The 20,025-nt window shown below is 55.7% G+C and overlaps 1 protein-coding gene across 10 annotated transcripts in view; it reads left to right on the top strand.

Moving 5' to 3' along the window:
• The first annotated feature begins 9,271 nt into the window (after window positions 1-9,271).
• Window positions 9,272-20,025, top strand: part of SPEG (SPEG complex locus) — a 48,101-nt gene continuing 37,347 nt past the window's right edge. For 7 of the 10 annotated variants that reach the window (XR_002779920.1, XR_002779921.1, XR_002779922.1 and 4 more), the window contains exons 1-8: window positions 9,272-9,340; window positions 10,370-10,415; window positions 11,276-11,305; window positions 11,908-11,997; window positions 12,081-12,417; window positions 15,194-16,497; window positions 18,255-18,398; window positions 18,746-18,928. Coding sequence is in view for 7 of the 10 variants with exons in the window: in XM_011358528.2 (XP_011356830.1) it covers window positions 9,311-9,340; window positions 10,370-10,415; window positions 11,276-11,305; window positions 11,908-11,997; window positions 12,081-12,417; window positions 15,194-16,497; window positions 18,255-18,398; window positions 18,746-18,928 (2,164 nt within the window). In the remaining 3 variants the exon portion in view is untranslated. Of the gene's footprint in view, window positions 9,341-10,369; window positions 10,416-11,270; window positions 11,306-11,907; window positions 11,998-12,080; window positions 12,418-15,193; window positions 16,498-18,254; window positions 18,399-18,745; window positions 18,929-20,025 lie in introns of all 10 variants that reach the window. The other 3 variants (XM_011358540.2, XM_023529734.1, XM_023529733.1) reach the window with 3 other exon arrangements.

The following is a 20,025-nucleotide window of genomic DNA, read 5'->3' as shown; positions in this document are numbered from 1 at the left end:
GCCCCGCTGGCCTCCTGGCTCTTCTAGGAGCCCACCAGGCACAGTCCCACCTCTGCCTGGAGCAGTCCCACCCAGACGTCTGCACCGTTCCCTTCCTCACTCAGCAAGGCTCAAACCACCCGGTTTGACAATGCAACCTCCCACCGCCTTCCCATCTCCATTACTCGGCTCCATTTTTTTTGTATAGTGCTTATCTCCTTCTAATGATCTTTATTTTTTATTGCTTTATATTTATTTGTCTCCTTCCTCAACTATAATCAACACAGAGGCAGGAATCCTTGTCTCTTTTGTTCACTGCTATAATTCTAGTGCCTAGAACCGAGCCAGGCATATAGTAGAAGCTGAAAAATGTTTGTTGAATGAATGAATGAACCCTGAGTTTGGTTACCTCCATTTTATAGATGAGGAAAATGAGGCTTAGAGATGTTAAGTGACTTTCTCAAGATCACACGGTTCATTTATGCAATCAACCAACCAACCAAAATGTACAGACCACCTAGTGCATTCCACACAAATTGTTGAGGCACAGTGCTGGGTGGCTTTGGGTTATTGGTTTTTAAAAATAGTCTCCGGTCCTTTGTACTTGATGTTCCATCCGCTTCCATTGCCTTGCCACTACATTTTTACCTTTTAGGATTCAATTTATGTTTAAGAATTCAATTAATCATCAGTGGTTGCCGGGGGCTGGTGGAGGTTGACTACAAAGAAGTGTGGTTGACTACAAAGGGGATGCTCAGGCAAATATTTAGGGTGATCAGACTGTTCTGGATGGTCCTGGGGTAGCAAATGCACGATTCTCTGGATTTGTCAAAACTCAGAGAACTGCACAGAACAAAGAGTAAGCTTTAATGTATGCGAACAAAAAATAATTGCATTCCTCAAGGCTATTAATCCCCATGGACATAATTGTTTCTTTTCTTACCCTCTCCTTGGACACAAGCACACTTTGACTTCTATCTCCCGGAATGAAGGTGAGGAACAAAATGAGGGGACATTCAGAGTATCTTTCACCGTCTCCGAATGACTCAGGGCTCCTCCTGTGGCTTCTCTCTGCCTTCCCAGGCTTCATCCCTCAAGGCTCAAGGTCAGGCCCAGGCCTCTTACCTGGACATCTTTTAAAAACTTTTTATTTTGAGATAATTGTAGATTCACATGTGGTTAAAGAAACAATACAGAGATATCCTGTATAACTTTCACCTGGTTTCCCCTTATGGTAACTTCTTGCATAGCTATAGTACATTATCAAAACCAGAAAATTGCCGTTGATACAGTTCACCCACCTCCTTCAGATTTTACCAGTATTATATGCACTCATTTGTGTGTGCATGTGCATGCATTTAGTTCTGTGCAATTTTATCACAAATGTAGATTCATGTGACCACCACCACAGTCAAGATACTGAACTATACCATCACAGAAGTCTCACCTGAACCTTTGTAAGTGGTTGCATCCTATCTTGATATTTCTCAAAGTGCAACTCTTAGATGCATCAGAGTCATCTGGGCCACTTGTCGCATGTGCAGATTCCTGTACCCTCCCAGCACCCACTACTGAACCTGTGTCTCCGGGGGTGGGGCCTGGGTATCTGTACTTTTAAAGGCATCTCCTTTGTGAACCACAGCTCTAACTGGTCCCCAACTCTCCCATGTCCAACCTGCCCTCTACACTGTGGCTCCCAGAGGGACCTTTCCAAAACATACTCCACAGTGGCACCCAACTGCCATTAGGATACAGATCTTAGCAAGCAAAGCCCCCTGGGTCAGGTCCCATCTCCCACCCCCACTCACCCCTCCCCACTGCAGTTCAATACATCTAAGCTCCTCTAATTCTCAGAACATCTCTACTATCATCATGCTCTGATTTTGGTAACGCTGTTCCCTTTGCCTGGAATGTCCCTCCTACTCTTCTTTGTCTATTGGACCCTGTTCAACCACCTATTTTGACAGTTGAGGTCCTGAGAGAGGCTTGGTGTCACCCAGCAAGTAAAGGCAGGACCAGCTGGGAGTCTGAATCCACTTGACTGCCTGCTCCTGGTCTTACTGTTCACCACGCTGTCATGGAGTCTGCAAGCCGCCTCTCTTCTCTGGCTATCTGCTCACCTCCATTGGGCCTTCCTTCTCACCTGCCTCTCAGACGTTTCACCCAAGACCTCCTGTCCCTCTCTCCAGCAGAGTGGGCCTGGGAATCAGGGGTCCGAGAGCAGGGAGGAAGGGAAATGGACTGAGCCCAGGGGTAACCTGACTGGGAGTGGGCTTGGGTTCAGACACGCCATGGGGTAGGGGGCTGGGACCAGTTTAAGCTTGCTGGGGAGCAATGGGGTCTCCTGGAGGGAGGGAAGGAGCAGAGTGGAGTCCAAGTTCCCTCCTCTGCTGCCCCCTCCCTCCACAGCTCCCTCGAAACCCGAGAAGGGGGGCCTAAAAATAGCCCCCGAGGCGCAATTGCCGGCTGGCCGCCCTGGTGACCTTCTGGGTAGCACAGGCCGAAGGCGGGCGGGCAGCAGGAAGGCAGGGCGCCGGCCCCCCAGGACTCGTCTTCCAGGGCACCATCCCCGGGTGCCCCTGTGGCCGTCAGTTCCAGCGTTTTCCCCAGCCCAGCTCTCAGAAGCTATGCAGAAAGCCCGGGGAACGCGAGGCGAGGAGGCGGGCACGAGGGCACCCCCCAGCCCCGGGGTGCCCCCGAAGAGGGCCAAGGTGGGGGCCGGAGGAGGGGCCGTGGCGGGGGCGCCAGTTTTCCTGCGGCCCCTGAAGGACGCAGCGGTGTTTGCGGGCAGCGACCTGCGGCTGCGGGTGGTGGTGAGCGGGACGCCCCAGCCCAGCCTCAGCTGGTTCCAGGATGGGCAACTCCTGCCCCTGCCGGCCCCTGAGCCCAGCTGCCTGAGGCTGCGGAGCTGCAGCGCGCAGGACGCCGGTGTGTACAGCTGCAGGGCCCAGAATGAGCGAGGCCAGGCCTGCTGTGAGGCTGTTGTCACAGTGCTGGAGGTCGGAGGTAATGGGAAGGTGGGGGCTGGGTAGGGTGATCAGAGGTAGAGAAGGGCTGCCCACCATGTGGGTGCATCCAGACTTCTTCCCAGGTGCTCTGGCTTTTCAGCTGCCTGACCCAGAAGTGCCCACCAAGAGGAAAGTGCAGGGAAAGGGGTGTCAAGGTAGAGAAGCTCCCCACAGGAAGGTCAGAGATCAAGGGCCATCACTGGGTAAGCAAAGCCTGAGCCCCACTCAGGCCTCTGGGAATTCCATAGTGGACACTTCCTAGTTTCCCTGTAGGGAGGGGCCTCCTGCGGAAAATCATCTTCATCAGCGCCAACATTTAGACTTGAGACTCCTGATCAGGCCGACAGATGAGTGCATGTTTAAAGGAGCGAGCCAGCCGCTCTGGTCCCACTGCACCATTGAGGGGATGGGTCAGATCTGGCTCTTCGCAGTCTGTTGCTGGGGCAGGTTGGTGTGCTTGGCATCAGGCTGGTTGAAAGAGGCCAGAGGGTGGATAAGTATGAATACATAGAGTTCAGGGCATCAGAAGGTAGAGCTAGGGCTGGGGGCTCCCAGGCATGTACGGAGGTGCTTGTCTGAGGATCCACACATCAGTGGGTGCATGTGCTTGCGTGTATGTGCGTGGGCTGTGGAGGGGTCTGGTGGTACAAGCAGATGAGGGACGGGGGTTTGCTGAGGTTTGGAGGGCGTGGAAGGGGGATGCTCAGGGCCCCTGCCTTGTGGCCGTAGGCTGCAGGCTTGGATGTACAGAGATGTATGGTGATCCGAGGCAGAAAGAAAAGGGACTGAGACTGGGCTTGGTGCTCAGGGTCCTGCTGGGGCTGGTGCGGGTGCCTACCCAGAGCTGATTCTCTTTGAGTCCCTGTTTGGGCTTCCTTTTTGACCTCCTCAGCCCATAAGCCAGCCAGTTCTTCTCTAGGCCTAAGGCAGAGTCTCAGGCTGACTGAGCCTTGAGAATCAGAATTCTGAGGAAATGGGCTGCCGTTAGGGGAAATGGCAAAGAGATTGGGGGGTCATTGAGTGTGTCTTGGGCATTTTCATAAGGAAATTCTTGCCCCAGCTGGGTGGTGTTGGCTCAGGAGGAGGCATAGGGATGAAGCTGGAGGGGAAAGAAGGCTTTAAGGTGCAGCGAGTCAGGAAATGGAGCAGGGGCTCAGTCTCCTTTTGTCAGCATCTTCTCTTTCCCTAGCCCCACCCTGCCCACCCTCCGATAGTCTTCAAAGAAATGATTCCTCGGAGTCCCTGTGGCCAAGCCTGGAGCAGAGGTCAAAGGCTGGCTTCTCTTGGTTGGCTCTGTACTTGGCCAGGTAGAGGTTTTCCCAGCCAGAGTCAGAAGATGGGGCCCATCCTGGTAGACCTCTGAGCTGGGGAAGGATCAGACTTCTTGGGGATCTTAGCTCTGGTCCCTAAATGGGGCCGAAAACAGAACATAAATCAAAGGGCATAATAGATAGACAGATGAGAATACAACTGGGGTGGGGGCGGGGGAGAGATATTAGGGAAGGAAGAGGAAGCGCTGAGGAGCATGGTGGTCACGAGATTTGCTTAGATTTGAAGGGACCACAGAGAACCCCAGCTCCTGATGCTTTGTACAGGTGAGAATACTGTGGTCCACAGAGGAGGGAGATCTGCCCAAAGACATCCAGCTTGTTATGGCTGCCCCAGATTTAAGCACCCAGTCCTCCTGGTTTCAGCTCTGGAAGCTTTTTAGTTCTTGAGGAGTTCTGGAGGAAGAAGGGAGAAGGGGAGGGGGAGCCATCCATTGCAAAGAGAGTAGCCCAGGCCTGAAGATAAGAGCCTCTGAGCCTGCCCTGAACCCCCAAAGCAGGGAGAGTGACAGGGTACTCGAGCTCCTCCAGTAGGGCTGTCTCCTCAGCCCCCCTGTCATCTGGGTGGCATGGCCAGCAGAGCTGAGCCCAGGCTGGATGTACCTAGACCGAGGCCAGGGACAGTCTCCAGGCTGCTCTCGTGGAACAGTATGTGAGTAAAGAAAGGATGCTGTGCCACTGGGCTTGGGGCCTTTTGATAATCATGTTAAAATAGGAAGAGGGTTGGGCTTTGGCAAGTCACATTTGAGAACTTTTTCCCACCAGTGAAATCTTTCCCCCAAGAGCAGTCTCATAATTATTATTAATTGGTAATAATTCTTAGTAGTAATTTATAATAGTATGAATAGCTACTATGTTACTGTGTGACAGGCAATATGCTATCATATCCTTTGACACATCATTTAAGTCCTGCAGCAACCCTGGGGAAACTGAGGTGCAGAGGGATTAAATGGCATGTCCTCTTGTACAGATAGAAGGTGGCAGAGCAGGGATGGAAGCCTCTGTCTGTCGCATTGCAAAGAACAACATACTTAACTACTACATCCCTCCCACATGATTTGGGGGAGGGAAGGGCTTTGCTTTGGTGATGTTGAAGGACTGACCGGTCTGGCTTCTTCTTCCTCCTATTGCCCGCCCCCCCACCAGTCCCTGCCCAATGACAAGTCCTGGTCAGAGGCTGGGCAAGCAGCTCAGCATTGCTCAGACTTTCGGAAAACTTTCTTGGTTGGGATCAATGGCAGGAGGACTTCAGGGTTCTCGAGGAAGCCCAGCCAGGATCTGGCTGCGGAGTGAATGAGGCTGTTTTCTGGCTGGGACAGCTGTCTGGCTAGGCAAGGGGTGATGCTAAGGTTCCTGGCACTCCTGAAGCCCAAGATGTTAGCTCAAAGATGGAGGGATATTGGCATGGCTTGGGGAGGCTGGGACCTTGAGAAGACAAGCGGGCTGTAGGCTGGAGAGTTTGCAAGATAGGAAAAAGGAAGGTGGGATTTAGGGTATAGAAAAGAGGAAAGAATAGACAGTGAAGATGGCAGAAATCCAGGATACTTGTAGAATCCTTAACATGTATAAAGCACCCTATCTCATTTCATTATTTAATCGCCAGAGCCCCAGGTTACTATTAAAATGTTATATATATAAGAAAACTGGGCTTTGTGACCCAAGGTCACATGGCTAGTGAGGTGGCAGAGCCAGGTGTGAAAGTCAGGTCTCTGGGTCTAGGTCCCCTTTGCCTGTCCTCAGAAAGGGAAGTGTGGGAAGACTAAGGCAAGGACCTGCCATCGTAACCATCCTTCCGCCAATATCCCCAAAGCCATCTTCTGGTCCAGTCTCCAAGAGAGGCAGGCATTCTTCTCTTTGAAAACATCAGGCTCCCACTGGCACGGGCTGAGGAGCTCTGTGCATGTGGCTGGAGGGGAAGGGGCAAGGAGTAAGGATAGGGCACAGCCCCGAGAGAGTGCAAACTGACGACTCTCACCATGTTAGTTAGAAATTTCATAGCCAGGGTCTGGAAGACTCTGGTGTTCATCGGAAGGGCCCAAGATCAACAGATAGTAGTGAACCATGCAGGGAACTTGAAAGCATGGAGAGGAGAAGCTGTGGATAGGGAGAGAGGGCCAGATTAGACAAGGGAAAGGTGAGGAATACACCAGAACTTGCGTTGAGGTGTATGTTGCAGTAATCATCTTTTTCACCTGGAATTCGGAAGTCTGGATGAAAAACCAGGAGGCCAGTATAGAGCTGGGAATGAGTATGTAGAGTGACACCATCCATTCATGCCAAGTCCTAATCGGGAAAGGAGGAGGGGCTAGAGTGGGAGGAGTGAGGAGCTCTGGGAGGAAAGAAAGAGAAGAGCAGAAATAAGCCAAAGCCCACACAGAACTTTCCTGAAGCAAGGCATGTCCTCCCAGGAAAATCCCGAGTGGAATGCGAGATGGTCACTCTTCCAGCCATTTCTTGGAAAAGGTCTGGATCAGGACAGAGAACGGAGGAAGGCTGGATGAATGAGCTGCTCCAGGAAGATTTACTATGCCCATCTCCACGCCCCCCAACTTCTCCATCCCCAGCTCTGCCACCCGCTCCTATGTTTATCGAGTGCCTACTGTGTGCCAGTCACAGTTCTCGGTGCTTGGGTTACATGAGTGAGGGGAGGGGGTAAAGATGAAAATTCCTGTCCTCCTAGAGATTACATTCTAGTGAGACAACATGCAATAAACATCATAAATAAGAAAACATTATATAGTATGTCATACATACAGAGCAGGGTAAGCAAGAGGAGGGAAGGGAGAAATTGAATGTAGGCAGGAAAGAGAGGGGGCCAAGAGTTGGGGCGTAGGTGTACCTGGCTCAGAGGGGAGTCAGCATGAGAGATCGAGCATGACATGATGACCTGGGTTTTCTCTGGAAAGGGCAATGCTGGCAGTGCAGAAAGGAGAAGTCTGGGTTTGGGGAAATGGCAGCAGGGCACAGCAGCATAGCCATGTGGAAACATGGGGCAATCTGGGGCCCACCCAGTGAGCATGCCCCAGGCAGCCTTGTGGAGGTGAGCAGTGCAGGCCCACAGAAGGAACACAGAATCCCGCGGGCCTGTCCTCGGCCCAGCTGTCCCGTCACTCACACCCGCTGCCCATTGGTTATTTTTGCTACGGAATGTGCCAGCCCCTTGGATTCTCCTGGGGAACAGGGGCTCAAGTTACCCCTTCTCTTCACTCAGCTCCCCTATCTGTGTGGGCGTGTTTGGAGGTGGGCAGGGAACACGCTGGAACTGACACGGACACACATACGCACTGTCTCAGGGCATGTTCCTGTGCATGTGTCTGTACATGCAACGTTTGCCTCCAGGGGTCTAGGAGACAGGACTGCCTGCGTGTACCTAGAGTGTATGAGACGTAACCTTAAACTTGAAGGGGCCACAAATTCATATAACTTCAGGAGCCACGTTGAACCTGATAATGGGCACGATGCTATTGTCAGCAGCTGAACTTAAGCATGCTTGCCTCCCCTAAAATATTGTGCAGGATGAATAAAACTCATCAGTTGGCTCTGTATTTATTTTGGACCCATGCTTTCAAGAAATAAAGTTTAGGAACCCACTGACCAATCAGCATGTGAGGCTTTGTGGCATAGTGGTCGATAACTCAGTCATGGTACCTGGGTTAGAATCCCGGCTCTCCCAATTACTGGCTGTGTGACCTTGGGCAAGTAACCTCTCTGTGCCTCAGTCTCTCCCCCTTGTTGTGAGGATTAAAGGAGTTTATTCACATAAGGAGCTTAACACAATGCTCAGTACTAAGCATGGACTGGGTGTCAATAATAAAGACTTAGTAGTCACATCTCAGAAACCAGGATTGGCACTGCATATGTATGCTGGGATGGGAATTTGGATCTAGGGGCATATGGTGACACGCAACTGTGTGCCTTTAGCTAAGTGATAAGACTTCTCTGAACCTTAGTCGTTTGTCAGTTAAATGGAAACAGTAAATGCTCAGAAGGGTTTCAAGCTCGCGCAGTTTTTAATGAGGTAACGTTTATAAAGTGCCTGGTACTTAGTACATGCTTGAGAAACTTAGTTATAATGATTATTTGGGTGGGGAGGTGTAGAGTTTTGTGTAGGCAAAGTGTGCATAGTGCTGAGTGGGAAGAGGACAAAGTTTAGTGACTTTGCTCATCTGTGAGTGAGAAGGTTAGTCCTAATTGTGAATAATAGTACCTCTGAGCACCTTAGCTTGTGTGTGTGTGTGTGTGTGTGTGTCTGTGTGTGTGTCTGTGTGTGTGTCTGTGTGTGTGTGTCTGTGCGCGCGCGCGCCGCCAGCAGGCCCCATACTGCAGGGACAGAGTACCTACCACTGAGAAACTCTAGTGCCCTCTCTGGCTTTCCTGAGAAGCCTGGGGGTTTTCACAGCACGTAGCCCCCATTCACCAGGACCCTTGCCTTATGTACGACAGGCTGCCCCACTCGGCGCTGTGGCCTGCGGAGTGGTACGGCGAGTTGGGTACCGCCTGGCACAAGGCCCATGTGCGCATGTTTGCGGAGTGTGCAAGTCGAGATGCGGCTGACCTTCCAGAGCCGATCCACGGGAAGAGGGAGGGGATGGTGTGGAGGTCGCATTGGACTGCCAATGAGAGAGTGGCTCTCTCTCATAGGACCACTGCACCCCCTTCTGTGCCTCAGTTTCTCCATGTGCCCAGGGCCTAGGAGGCAGATGCGAGGTTGGGGTGCGGGGAGGCAGGTGATAGCTGCCCCAGGGGACGCAGGAGAGCAGGACAGGGAAGGGGCGCCAGGTGGGGTGCCAGCTGGAGGAGGAGGGGCAGGCTCTGGGCGCCGCCGCCGCCGCCACCTTCCGCCTGCCAGGGCTCCCGCGGCCCTGAGGCTTCTTCCGCCACCCGCGCCGGCTCCCGCCCGCTCCCCGGATCGCCCCCGGCCCCGCCTCCGACTCCGCCCCGCCCCCGCCCGTCCCCTCCTCGCCCGGGCCGCCCGCCCGGGCCCCCTCCCCCGCCATGAAGAAGCTGTGGGTGAAGAAGCGTTTCCCAGGTGAGGGCTCCGGGGGCGGGCGGCTCCGGGAGGGGGCAGGAAGGGCTGGGCGCCCCGGAGGGAGGGCGGGTCACCGCGGCTGGGCCCGGGGGAGGGGGCGCTGGAGCCGCGCCTGCCCCACCCTGGCGGCGGGGGCCACGAGCTGGGCACTCTCCGGGGGGTTCCCCATCTGCGATCTGAGTGCGCAGCCCACCTCCACCCCCCCACCCTTCCTCATGCGGAAGGGCAGAGTCCCCCCCATTGGCCGCAGTCTCCGCGACCACCCAGGAAGGTCCCCGCGGTCTTTGGCGTGGAGCGCCCAATGGCTTCTTGGCCACCTCGTTTCCTCTCGCCTCTGGCCAACCCGGACCCTGGCCCGCTCCCGGCTATCCTCAGCTCCCCACTCTGGAGCCTTCCATCTTCCGGAGCTCCTGAAAGCCGGGCGCAGGGATCTGCGCTGAGCTCAATAAATTCCCCAAGCCCTGCCCTGTCCTCCGCTACCCGGGCCTCCCTCCTGCATTCTTAAGGCTTTAGCCCTTTGGGGGGACTTGCCCTCTGCCCCACGTCACCCTCCTCGTCCCCTCGACACCTATCCTAGGTATCTGCCTTCCTCCCAGCAGGAATCTGTGTTCTCGTCCCTCCATCTCCCAGTCATCTAAGCACCCCCCCTCATCTCTTCCTGCACGTCAATCAGCCCCCTATCTTGTCTCCTAGCCTCTGTCTCTAGGGGTGTCGCTCAAGTCCTCAAGTCCTAGCCCATTAAGAGTCCTAGCGTTGGACCCACAGCCTTGCTGTTCTCTCTCCCTTCCTCCCCTGATCCTCCCCAGAGCTTTAGCTGGGAAGGCTGATAGGCAGGGAAGAGAGGAGACATTCCCTGTGGGGGAAGCTGGTCACCCTGGGTTTCTGTCTGCCTCCCTCCCACTCTCATCTCCCCCTCCCGCTGGCCCCTGGAATGAATTTCTGTTCAACACAGATGTTTGGCCAGGAGGTATAGGGATGTCAGGAGCAAGCCTTCCCCTCAACAGCTCATTCTGGTTTTTCTCTTTCAGAAAACCGGCCACTCCCGCCGGGCCTTTGGCCGCCTCACCCATGGTGCGTGGACCATGGGCTCCCAGCTCTATCCCATGCCCACTCCTCCTCTTGGTCCATGTCCCTTCATGAGGCACCCAGGCCCTGAAGACAGCCCATGAGATGTGGGATCCCCCAACATGCGCCCATACTCACCCACCTACCCAAGAAGGCTCCCTGTGCCCTAAAGCTGAGAAAGGACCTAGCAAAGGGGGTGGGGGCTCACTATACACCCCACTGTGGGCTCACTATTCTCCAGACATGGGGCCAAATGGAGATGAACTCATCACCATGCTCTGGCCACCGGGACATGGCTCCTGCTTGTCATGGCCCTCATAGAGAAACTGAGGCACAGAACGTGATAGAATCTGAGAAAGTAAAAATATGCCCAGGAAACTTCGCTCCTAGCCTAACCACTGGGCAATTTTGAGGACCATTCAGTAGTTGAAGAGAGGGATGGGGACGAGGGTGCCTGTTCCATCATGATGCAGAACAGATTGCAGGGGTGGTTTGCAAGAAGGGGTCAAAGCACAATGCAGAACACTCACAGCAGGCATGTGTGTTTGTGTGTACGTGTGTGTGTGGCCAGTGAGCACACCAGTAAAAGTGCCAAGAGTACAGAATAACTGGGGTAGTTGGAATAACCAGCCAAAGCACATGGGCTCCCCAGCCTGGGCCCAGTGGGAGCCTGCGGGCAGCTAAGAACGAGAGATGCTTTGCCCATCCCAGGTGTCTCCTTCCCCTGCCCCATCCCCACAGGGCATCTCTGGGCACTAGATATCCTTGTACCCCCTCTGTGCTGCCTGCCCACCATGCCCTACCCCACGAACACTCTGATAACAGTCTGTCCATGTCTCTCTCCTGCTGCTCCTATGGAAGCGAAGTTTTCCGCTCCTGCAGAAAGCAAAGTTACGGTAGGAAACTGGCTCCTGCCCCTAGCCCTTCACTCTCCCTTCTTCCCTGCCCAACCAGGCCTCTCCTCACCCTGCCTCAGCTGCACCCCGATGTATTCCAGCTGGTTTGGGGTGGAGGACAGGCTGGCCCTGCAGTTGGTCAAGTGCCCTGACAATACGACTCTGAGGTGACTTCCCCTTGTTCCTGGGGTACTGGATCCCAGAATTTAGAGCCTTGGAATCTAGGACATTGTTGTTTTGGGGGGTGCATGGGAAGTTAAGCTATCACTGACAGAGGAGGAGGGACAGGAGCTGAGGCCCTGGTAATCCATTAAGTGGCTGAGAGGGGGACAGTAGGTAGTTGAGGATACTACCGAGGGGACGAGGGTGAGTAGCCAGGGGCCCAGAGATGGAGCCAGAGGGATGGCATGGGGGCGGGGGGTTACCCTGAGCAGCCCAGAATGGGCAGGGGGATGTGGGGAGCAAAAGAGAGGAGAAGAGAGATGCCAGAAGCCCTACAGTGGGAAGATGCAGCCTGCTGCAGGGGAGGCAGGAGGTGACATGGGGAAAGAGTTGGAGTAGAGGGAGGAGGGCCCGGCCCACACAGACCCCTCTTTCTCCAGACTCGGAGATTGGTGAGGATGACATCAGCGATGTGCAGGGGACCCAGCGCCTGGAGCTTCGGGATGATGGGACCTTCAGTACCCCCACGGGTGAGCTCTCTGGGGTGATCAAAGAAGAGGCAGGGAGGCCTCCCATGAGAGGCACCTGGGTTTCACTGTGCTCCTTTCTCTAGGAGGCTCTGACACCCTGGTCGGCACCTCCCTGGACACACCCCCGACCTCCATGACAGGCACCTCAGAGGAGCAAGTGAGCTGGTGGGGCAGCGGGCAGACGGTCCTGGAGCAGGAAGCGGGCAGCAGGGGTGGCACCAGCCGCCTCCCAGGCAGCCCAAGGCAAGCACAGGCAGCCGGGGCCGGGCCACGGCACCTGGGGGTGGAGCCGCTGGTACGGGCCTCTCGAGCTAATCTGGTGGGCGCAAGCTGGGGGTCAGAGGATAGCCTTTCGGTGGCCAGTGACCTGTATGGCAGTGCATTCAGTCTGTACAGAGGACGGGCGCTCTCGATCCACGTGTAAGTAATGGCCTCACATAGGCCTGCACTGTCCCACCTCACCATGCTGTCCTGCCCTGCCCTGCCCTGCCGTTCACCGCTCCATCAGCCTCCACCCCCATCTCCAGGGCACCATCCATCCCTCTGTGCACTTCTCCATCCCCCATTGCTTCCACTCCTCGTCCCAGCTACTCACTCTATCTTCCCACACTGCTCCATCCTCCTCCTGTGCCCTCGACACCCACACCCTCCCACTGCCACTGTCCTGGCTCACCACGCCATCTCCATGGTTTCATAGACCCCTCTGTCCCTTTCTCATCTCCTCCAAGATCTCCACTTTCCCAGGGGCCCTCTCCTGCCTCAACCATTCAGGTTCCAGTTGTCCTCAGGATCCCCCCCCCTCGGGGGCCCCCTCCGTGCCTGCTGTCTCAGCAGCTGCTGCCTTTCCATCTCTCTGCACATTCCTGTTCCCATGTGGGCCTTTTTCTGGGAGGAACAGAACCACGGCAGCTCCCGGGAGAGCAGGCGCGAGCCAGGGAGCGAGAGCGAAACCAGGAGAGAGAAGAGAGCGAGGTGGTCAGGGGGCAGATGGGGCCAGGGGCCTGGGAAAGCAGGAGGATATGGGGTGTGGAGGAGGTAGGGAGTGGGGCAGGGAGGGATGGAGAGAGGGGGCTGGGGTGGAGGCGAAGGGCTTGGAGTGATGGGGGGGCTGTGCCAATCTTGTGGGAGACGCTCGAGGGTGGGGTTGAAGGTTGTCCTGGTAGGGGGATGAGGAGAGGAGGTATCGGAGTGAGGTATCGGAGCCGCTTTTGGAGGTTTGGGGACCGGCACATACAGGAGGGAGTGCTATGGTAGAAGAGGGGAGTGGCTGATGATAGAGATATTGGGGGGCATTTGGGGAGCTGAGAGGGGGCCTGATTTGTGATGGGTGTGGGTGTGTGGGGAAAATACCATCTTGGAGGAGAAGAAAGGGGCCTGGTGTGAGGAGGCTTATTTGAGGGTGGTTGGAGAGGCTAGTGGGGGGCAGGGGAGAGGTCTGGGCAGGGGCAGGAGAGGCTCCCTTGCTTTATCTGGTTGGCATTAACCAGGTGCTCCGGTGCCCTGGACTTGCCTTTTCCTTCTCTGCCTGCCTGTCTTTGCCAGGCCTCAGCCAGAGCCTGGAGTTGCTATGGCAACTTCAGAGGAACCCATTTCCTTAGTGATGTCTGTGGTACAGAGGCTGGCCTAGAGCTTGAAACTGCCGATAAGAGGCCTCCTCTGCTGTCCCCAATTTCTCTCTATGCCTCACCCAGTTCCCAGTGGCCGTTCCTCAGGGACTCTGCTGTCCCTCCCCCAGAGAAGACTTTGCCTCCCCTTTGCCTCCCCGCGGGTGGCTGGCTGAGGTTCCACTCCCTCAGGGTACTACGGGTTGCTATGTCCCTGCCACCAATCCCAGTCAGAGGTGGGGTCTGCAGTGGGGGTGACTGACCCAGGTAGTCTAAAACATCCTTACACTCAGGTACCCCTAGAACGTCTGCTTTTGGCCAGTACCCTATTTTTCCTCCTTTCTGTGCCCCCAGAATCCCAGACATTTTGGAGGGAACAAGGGCTCAGGAGTCAGACTCCCTGGGTTTCAATCCTAGCACCATTTCCTAAGCTGTTTCACCCCGGTAAGGCATTTTACCTCTTTAAGCCTCAGTTTCTTCATCTCTAAATGGACCTAATAACATTTCCTACCTCGAAGGATTGTTGAGGATGAGATGATTGCTTTTAAAGCATTTAGTCCATGACTGATACACAGTCGATACTCAATGAACCATTTCGTAACTTTTTATTAAGCTCTCTCTAATGTGTCGGGTATGATACTGACATCTGAGATGCCTTTTCTTGCTAATCTTTACGTTTGATGTGCCCACCAAGGGTCCAGATGGGGGAAACTGAGGCCCAACTGTTGGGCCTCAGATCTCTGTAGGTGAGATGAGTACTCTGGGCTGACCAGCTCCTTCCCACCTCCTCTTCTCCCGCACTCCCGAATCAGGCCCACGCAGTAGTTATTTCTGAGCTGAGTTATTTCTGAGCATACCCCTTTGGGGAGCTTCTGTGCTTCTTGGGGAAGTTCCAAGGACTCAGGTAACTTTCCCAGGGGCAGGACAAAGTCAAAGGCTTGGACTGGGGGCAGATTGATCAAAGGGAATGGGAATCTGGGTGTCCTAGTCTCCCACCCCAGGGACCTCAGCTACCACCTGCTGTGTCCTATCAGCTGTGGTGAGGGACTCAGGTCTGAGTTCGTGCTAGGTAACCTCAGGGATGGGACATCGCTCCCAGAAAGAAGGCTTGGAAGTCTGCCGTGAAGGGAGTATGCCCTGCTGAGGATGGGCAGGGCTGTGGGGGCCAGCTGGGGGCAGGAATGAGTGGGAGGCTGCATTCCTGAGAGGGCCCCTCCCCATCCAACCCTTCCGCCTTCCCTCACCACTTCATCCTTTTGGTCCTAAGCCTCATTCTTTTCTCTCTCACCGCTCAGTTCTGTTTCTGCTGTTTCTCAGCTTCTGGGGCTGGGGGGAGGAGGCTGGCCAGAGCCTCTGGGGCTGAGTCTGTACCTGGACTCAGCCACTAGCCCAGTCTTCTGGTGCCAGAGCCGCCGCCTCTCCCCAGCACCTGCTCTGGCTGTGTTTTCCTCTTTGGGGGGTGGGGGCAGAGGTCTAGCCCATGTCACCCCCAAGCCTTCCCAGCATGCCCACCGCCCAACTCCTGTCACCAGCTGAAGTTCTAGGAGGGGAGGCCCACTGAATCTTCGACTCCTCTTCGTCTCGATTCTCAGCAGCGTCCCTCAGAGCGGATTGCACAGGGAGGAGCCCGACTTTCAGCCTCAGCTGGCCAGCGAAGCCCCACGTCGCCCGACCCTACCTCCTCCCTCCAAATCTGCGCTGCTGCCCCCACCGTCTCCTCGGGTTGGTAAGCGGCCCCCGCCGGGGCCCAGCGCTCAGCCCCCGGCTACTCCCACGTCGCCCCACCGGCGTACTCAGGAGCTGGTGCTGCCCGAAGATACCATCGCCGATGAGAAGCGAGGGAAGAAGGTCAAGTCGTCGGGACCCTCGCTAGTGGGCACCGCCGAGTCCCGGCCCCAGACACCACTGAGCGAGGCCTCGGGCCGATTGTCAGCGCTGGGCCGCTCGCCGCGGCTAGTGCGCGCCAGCTCCCGCATCCTAGACAAGCTGCAGTTCTTCGAGGAACGACGGCGCAGCCTGGAGCGCAGCGACTCCCCGCCAGCGCCCCTTCGGCCGTGGGTGCCCCTGCGCAAGGCCCGCTCCCTGGAGCAGCCCAAGTCCCCGGGCGATGCACCGTGGGGCTCTCCTGGGGCCTCGCAGGAGGAGCTGCGGGCGCCGGCGGGCAGCGTGGCGGAGCGACGCCGCCTGTTCCAGCAGAAGGCTGCCTCGCTGGACGAGCGCACGCGGCAGCGGAGCCCGGCCTCTGACCTCGAGCTTCGCTTCGCCCAGGAGCTGGGCCGCATTCGCCGCTCCACGTCCCGGGAGGAGCTGGTGCGCTCACATGAGTCACTGCGCGCCACGCTGCAACGTGCCCCGTCCCCTCGAGAGCCTGGCGAGCCCCCGCTCTTCTCTCGGCCCTCCAGCCCCAAGACCCCGCGGGCCGTGAGCCCCGCCGCCGCCCAGCCGCCCTCTCCGAGCGTCGCAGGGAGGCTCGGGGAGGAGCCGGGGAGGCCTCGGAGCCGCGGGCCGGCAGGCAGGACAGAGTCGGGAGAAGGCCCGCAGCAGGAGGTTAGGCGCCGGGACCAGTTCCCGCTGACCCGGGGCAGAGCCATTCAGGAGAGCCGGAACCCGGTGCCGGCCCCTGCCCCAGCCGATCCTCCTGAGGCCAGGACAAAAGCACCCACGGGTAGGAAGAGGGAGCCCCCGGCCCAAGCCGTGCGCTTCCTGCCCTGGGCCACGCCGGGCCAGGAGGGGGCTGAAGTGCCCCAGACCTTGGAGAAGAACAGGGCGGGGCCTGAGGCCGAGAAGAGGCTGCGCAGAGGGCTGGAGGAGGACGGTCCCTGGGGGTCCTGGGACCGCAGAGGGGCCCGCAGCCAGGGAAGAGGTCGCAGGGCCCGGCCCACATCGCCTGAGCTCGGTAAGGCCTCCGGGAGCTCTGAGAAGGTGCTGGGACCTGGGTGCGAGGGTATTTGGGGAGAGGGAGGCTAGTAGGCAGTTGCAAGGGTACAGTTTCCCAGGGAAGGCATGGATCCAAGGTCAAGTTTGAGTGAAGGGCTATGAAGGTTGCTGTGCAAAAACCTGCCTTTTGGTGAGGCAGAGTGTGTGTTTTGATGGAGGCTGGATGGAGCGAGGTGTGAGTAAAGACCCAGTGCCCAGATGCTCGTCTAGTGGCCTTCTAGTCTGTTGGGTCAAGGACCTAACCGGGGTGGGAGGCCCTGTTAGAAATCTAAGGAGCTCCTCCACACCCCACTCCTCCATGGGGGAAGAGATGGGAGCCGGTCAGGTGCCTGTTATAGGCAAGCTTTGGGCCAGCCAACTCCCATATCTGCCCTCCCCATCCTGGCACCATCTTTTGACTCATCTGTGGCCATTAAAGGATCTGACCCAGCCTCCCTGATTCCACCCTCTAGTCCCTGCATGGCTGAGCTGACTGCGGTCACATGCCAGTCTGTGTGTTGTCTCCCAGTCTTCCCGTGGGAGATGGCCAATAGCCAAACGCCTCTTCCCCTAACTCTGTTCATCCTGAGCATCAGCTTGGGCCCCACTCCTGGAGTGAGGCGGTGGAAGCTGTTCTTCACTTGCTCCCGCCCCCTCGTGATTCCCCAGGCCAGATGCTTCTACAGCTGCTCTAAGAAGACCCTATCAGTGTCTCCTTCATTGCACTTACCACCCTGTATTTTTCTTTAGCAGAATTATATTATTTTTTATGTATGTATTACTGCTTCAGAATCTTAAGAGGTGATTAAGGCCTGTCTATCGTCCTACTAGCCACCATTATTTCAGACCTACAGCCATATCTCAGGCATTGTGTTAACTGGACACTTAAGGGTGTTCGTTTCATCTGTTTGCCAGCTCTGGAAGATGTTGGGTATTATTTATCGGCTCCATCTTACAGATAATAAAACTGAGGTGCAGAGAGGTTATCTAATTTGCCCAAGGTTTTGTAGCTAGAAGACAACATAATTGGGATTTTCAGTGCTCTTTTGACACTGCGCTTTATCTAGCTCATAGAACATCAGAGTTGAAAAATACACAGAGAGATCTCTGTGTGCACAAGTGTCCTGTAAGCAGGGACCACATCTTATTTTCTATTGTATCTCTGGTGCCAAATGGAGCTTGTTACTGTTGGTAAATGCACAGAATCAAAGCTGATCTTCATGAGGCCTCTCAGATGGCTACAAGACCCACCTGCCACTTCTTTTGAATCTGGCGGCATCACTAATTTGACAATATACCACATGTTGCCCTCTGACTTATTATTGTTTAAGTCTAGGGTTGCTATTAGCTCATTCTGTCTGTACGAAAGCTTGTAAAATCCTGTGCTCCTCAGAGTGCCTTGCACAGGGCCTGACCTATTCCTGATGACTGATTTGTGTAAAGACACAGTGTGTCCCTGCCTGCCTTCAGAACCAACACTCGAATTGTGGTTGAAGTTGAGAAGCAGCCAGACTAATGTAGAGTCCCAGCTGCCCTGTCTTGCTTGAGAACCCCTTTTTGTCTTCCTTTCTTCTCTGTATCAGGACATTCGAGAGAGAGACCCTTTGACCACCAGCCTCTAGAAGCCCCTCTCTCTGGATTTGACTTTCCAGACTTGGGCTGCCATTGCTCCCTCTCCCCCTGAGACATTTCCAAAGGGACCATGTCCCTTTACTTTGTCATTTGTGTCTCTGGCAGAGTCTTCGGATGACTCCTATGTGTCTGCTGGAGAAGAGCCCCTGGAGGCGCCCGTGTTTGAGATCCCCCTGCAGAATGCAGTGGTAGCTCCAGGAGCGGATGTACTGCTCAAGTGTATCGTCACCGCCAATCCCCAACCCCAAGGTGAGTTCCAGGGGCCCAGCTAAGGTTGAGACATGGAGGGGAAAGTCTCCCCCAAATCCTTAGAGGGAGGGGTGGGGGAAGGGGGAGGTTATCCTGCTCCACGGGGCTGGCCTGACTCCTGTGCGCGTGCGTGCGTGTGTGTGTGTGTGTTAGGCTTTCCCAGAATCTCCTGAGAGAGGGGAGGGCAGTCCTGAGCTTCTGTGAGTGAGGGGAATCCTCCGAATTCCCCAGGATGGGGAGAGGAGTTGTTTGGGTTCTGTGTGGAGTATGTGGGGTGGGGGGGATATTTGTCCCAGGAGGCCCCTGTGGGCTATGGTGGCTCAGTCACCCTTGCTGCTTCCCTGCAGTATCCTGGCAGAAGGATGGGTCAGTGCTGCGGAGTGATGGCCACCTTCTCATCCGGGCTGAGGGTGAGCGGCACACCCTGCTGCTCCGGGAGGCCCGGGCAGCTGACGCCGGGAGCTATACAGCTACTGCGACCAACGAGCTGGGCCAGGCCAGCTGTGCTGCCACGCTGGCCGTGAGACCTGGTAGGGAGCGTGGGCCCTGGGGCCGGTTGGGGTGAGCAGTGACCCTTCCCTGTGGGCCCAGGCTCCCTTCCTACTCCCAGTCTAGAGCTCAGCTCTCAACCAGCATGCACAGTCTGTTCTCTTGTGTCTGCCGCTCTGGTGGAAACATTTTAAATGGCCTTGGCCTCAGGGCAAAGGCCAAATTCTCAAGGCACACACCAGTGGCCAATTCATGAAGTCACCGAAATTTGTCTTTAGACGTCTTCTAAATGTCATCCTTTCAGGACATTTCCCTGAACAAGGTCCTGTGGGGAAAGCAAATTATCCTTGAGTCTCTGAGAAAAAGGCTTTTCCAGCTCAGAGGGCTTAAAAGCCATCAGGAATCTTCTGAGGTCATTTCCTCTCTAGAACAACACCATTCCCCCCCCCCGCCCCCACCGTAAAAAGAGATGCTTTTAAATGCCTCCCTTCCTCCCTTGATTCTTCTGTTGAACCCAGAGTCCTAAAGAGGGTGCAGCTGAGAGCACCTCTCAGGAGGTAGAAGTGGCTGAGGCTGCCTTGTGTTCTGTTTTCATGAAAGCCCTCGCTTGGTGTCAGACTGCTTCCTTTGGATTTAAGCCCAGTTTCTTTCAGGTTCAGAGTAGGGCTGAATTGCTGTCCGCGTGCTTAGCCAATTCAACTCATTCAGGTCGCTGGGCCCGACAGCGTGCTCAGTGGGGGTTAGGGGAGATGAGGCTGGGAAGGGGGCATTCCAGAAGGAAAAGACACAGGCTCAGTTCTCAAGGATATCATCACTGGGTGACAACCTGCATTAGAGGACCTGGCTGGAGGGTAGTGCAGAGCAGACGAACCCTGTACCTAGAACAGTTGAGCTGTCAGCTGGTCAGTAGTGGGACACGGGATTGAGAGACATTAGGGCCCCGAAGGAGGCTGGGATTTAGACCTGCAGTGGGAGGGGCCCAGCGTTCCAGGAGGGGGAACAGCACATACCATTCTGTCCAGTTCTTTCCACTCAGCCCTGTCTAAGGCAAGATTACAGAGCCTGTCTTGCTGTGGTTCAGGGCCTTAGCGCCTTCATGATTAGAGTTCTTGGTGATCTGACCCGAGTGCCTGTCCTG

The sequence above is a fragment of the Pteropus vampyrus genome, unplaced genomic scaffold (genome assembly GCF_000151845.1).
Source record: "Pteropus vampyrus isolate Shadow unplaced genomic scaffold, Pvam_2.0 Scaffold42, whole genome shotgun sequence".
In the NCBI taxonomy this organism is placed as follows: domain Eukaryota; kingdom Metazoa; phylum Chordata; class Mammalia; order Chiroptera; family Pteropodidae; genus Pteropus; species Pteropus vampyrus.
This window is presented reverse-complemented; position numbering and strand designations above follow the sequence as displayed.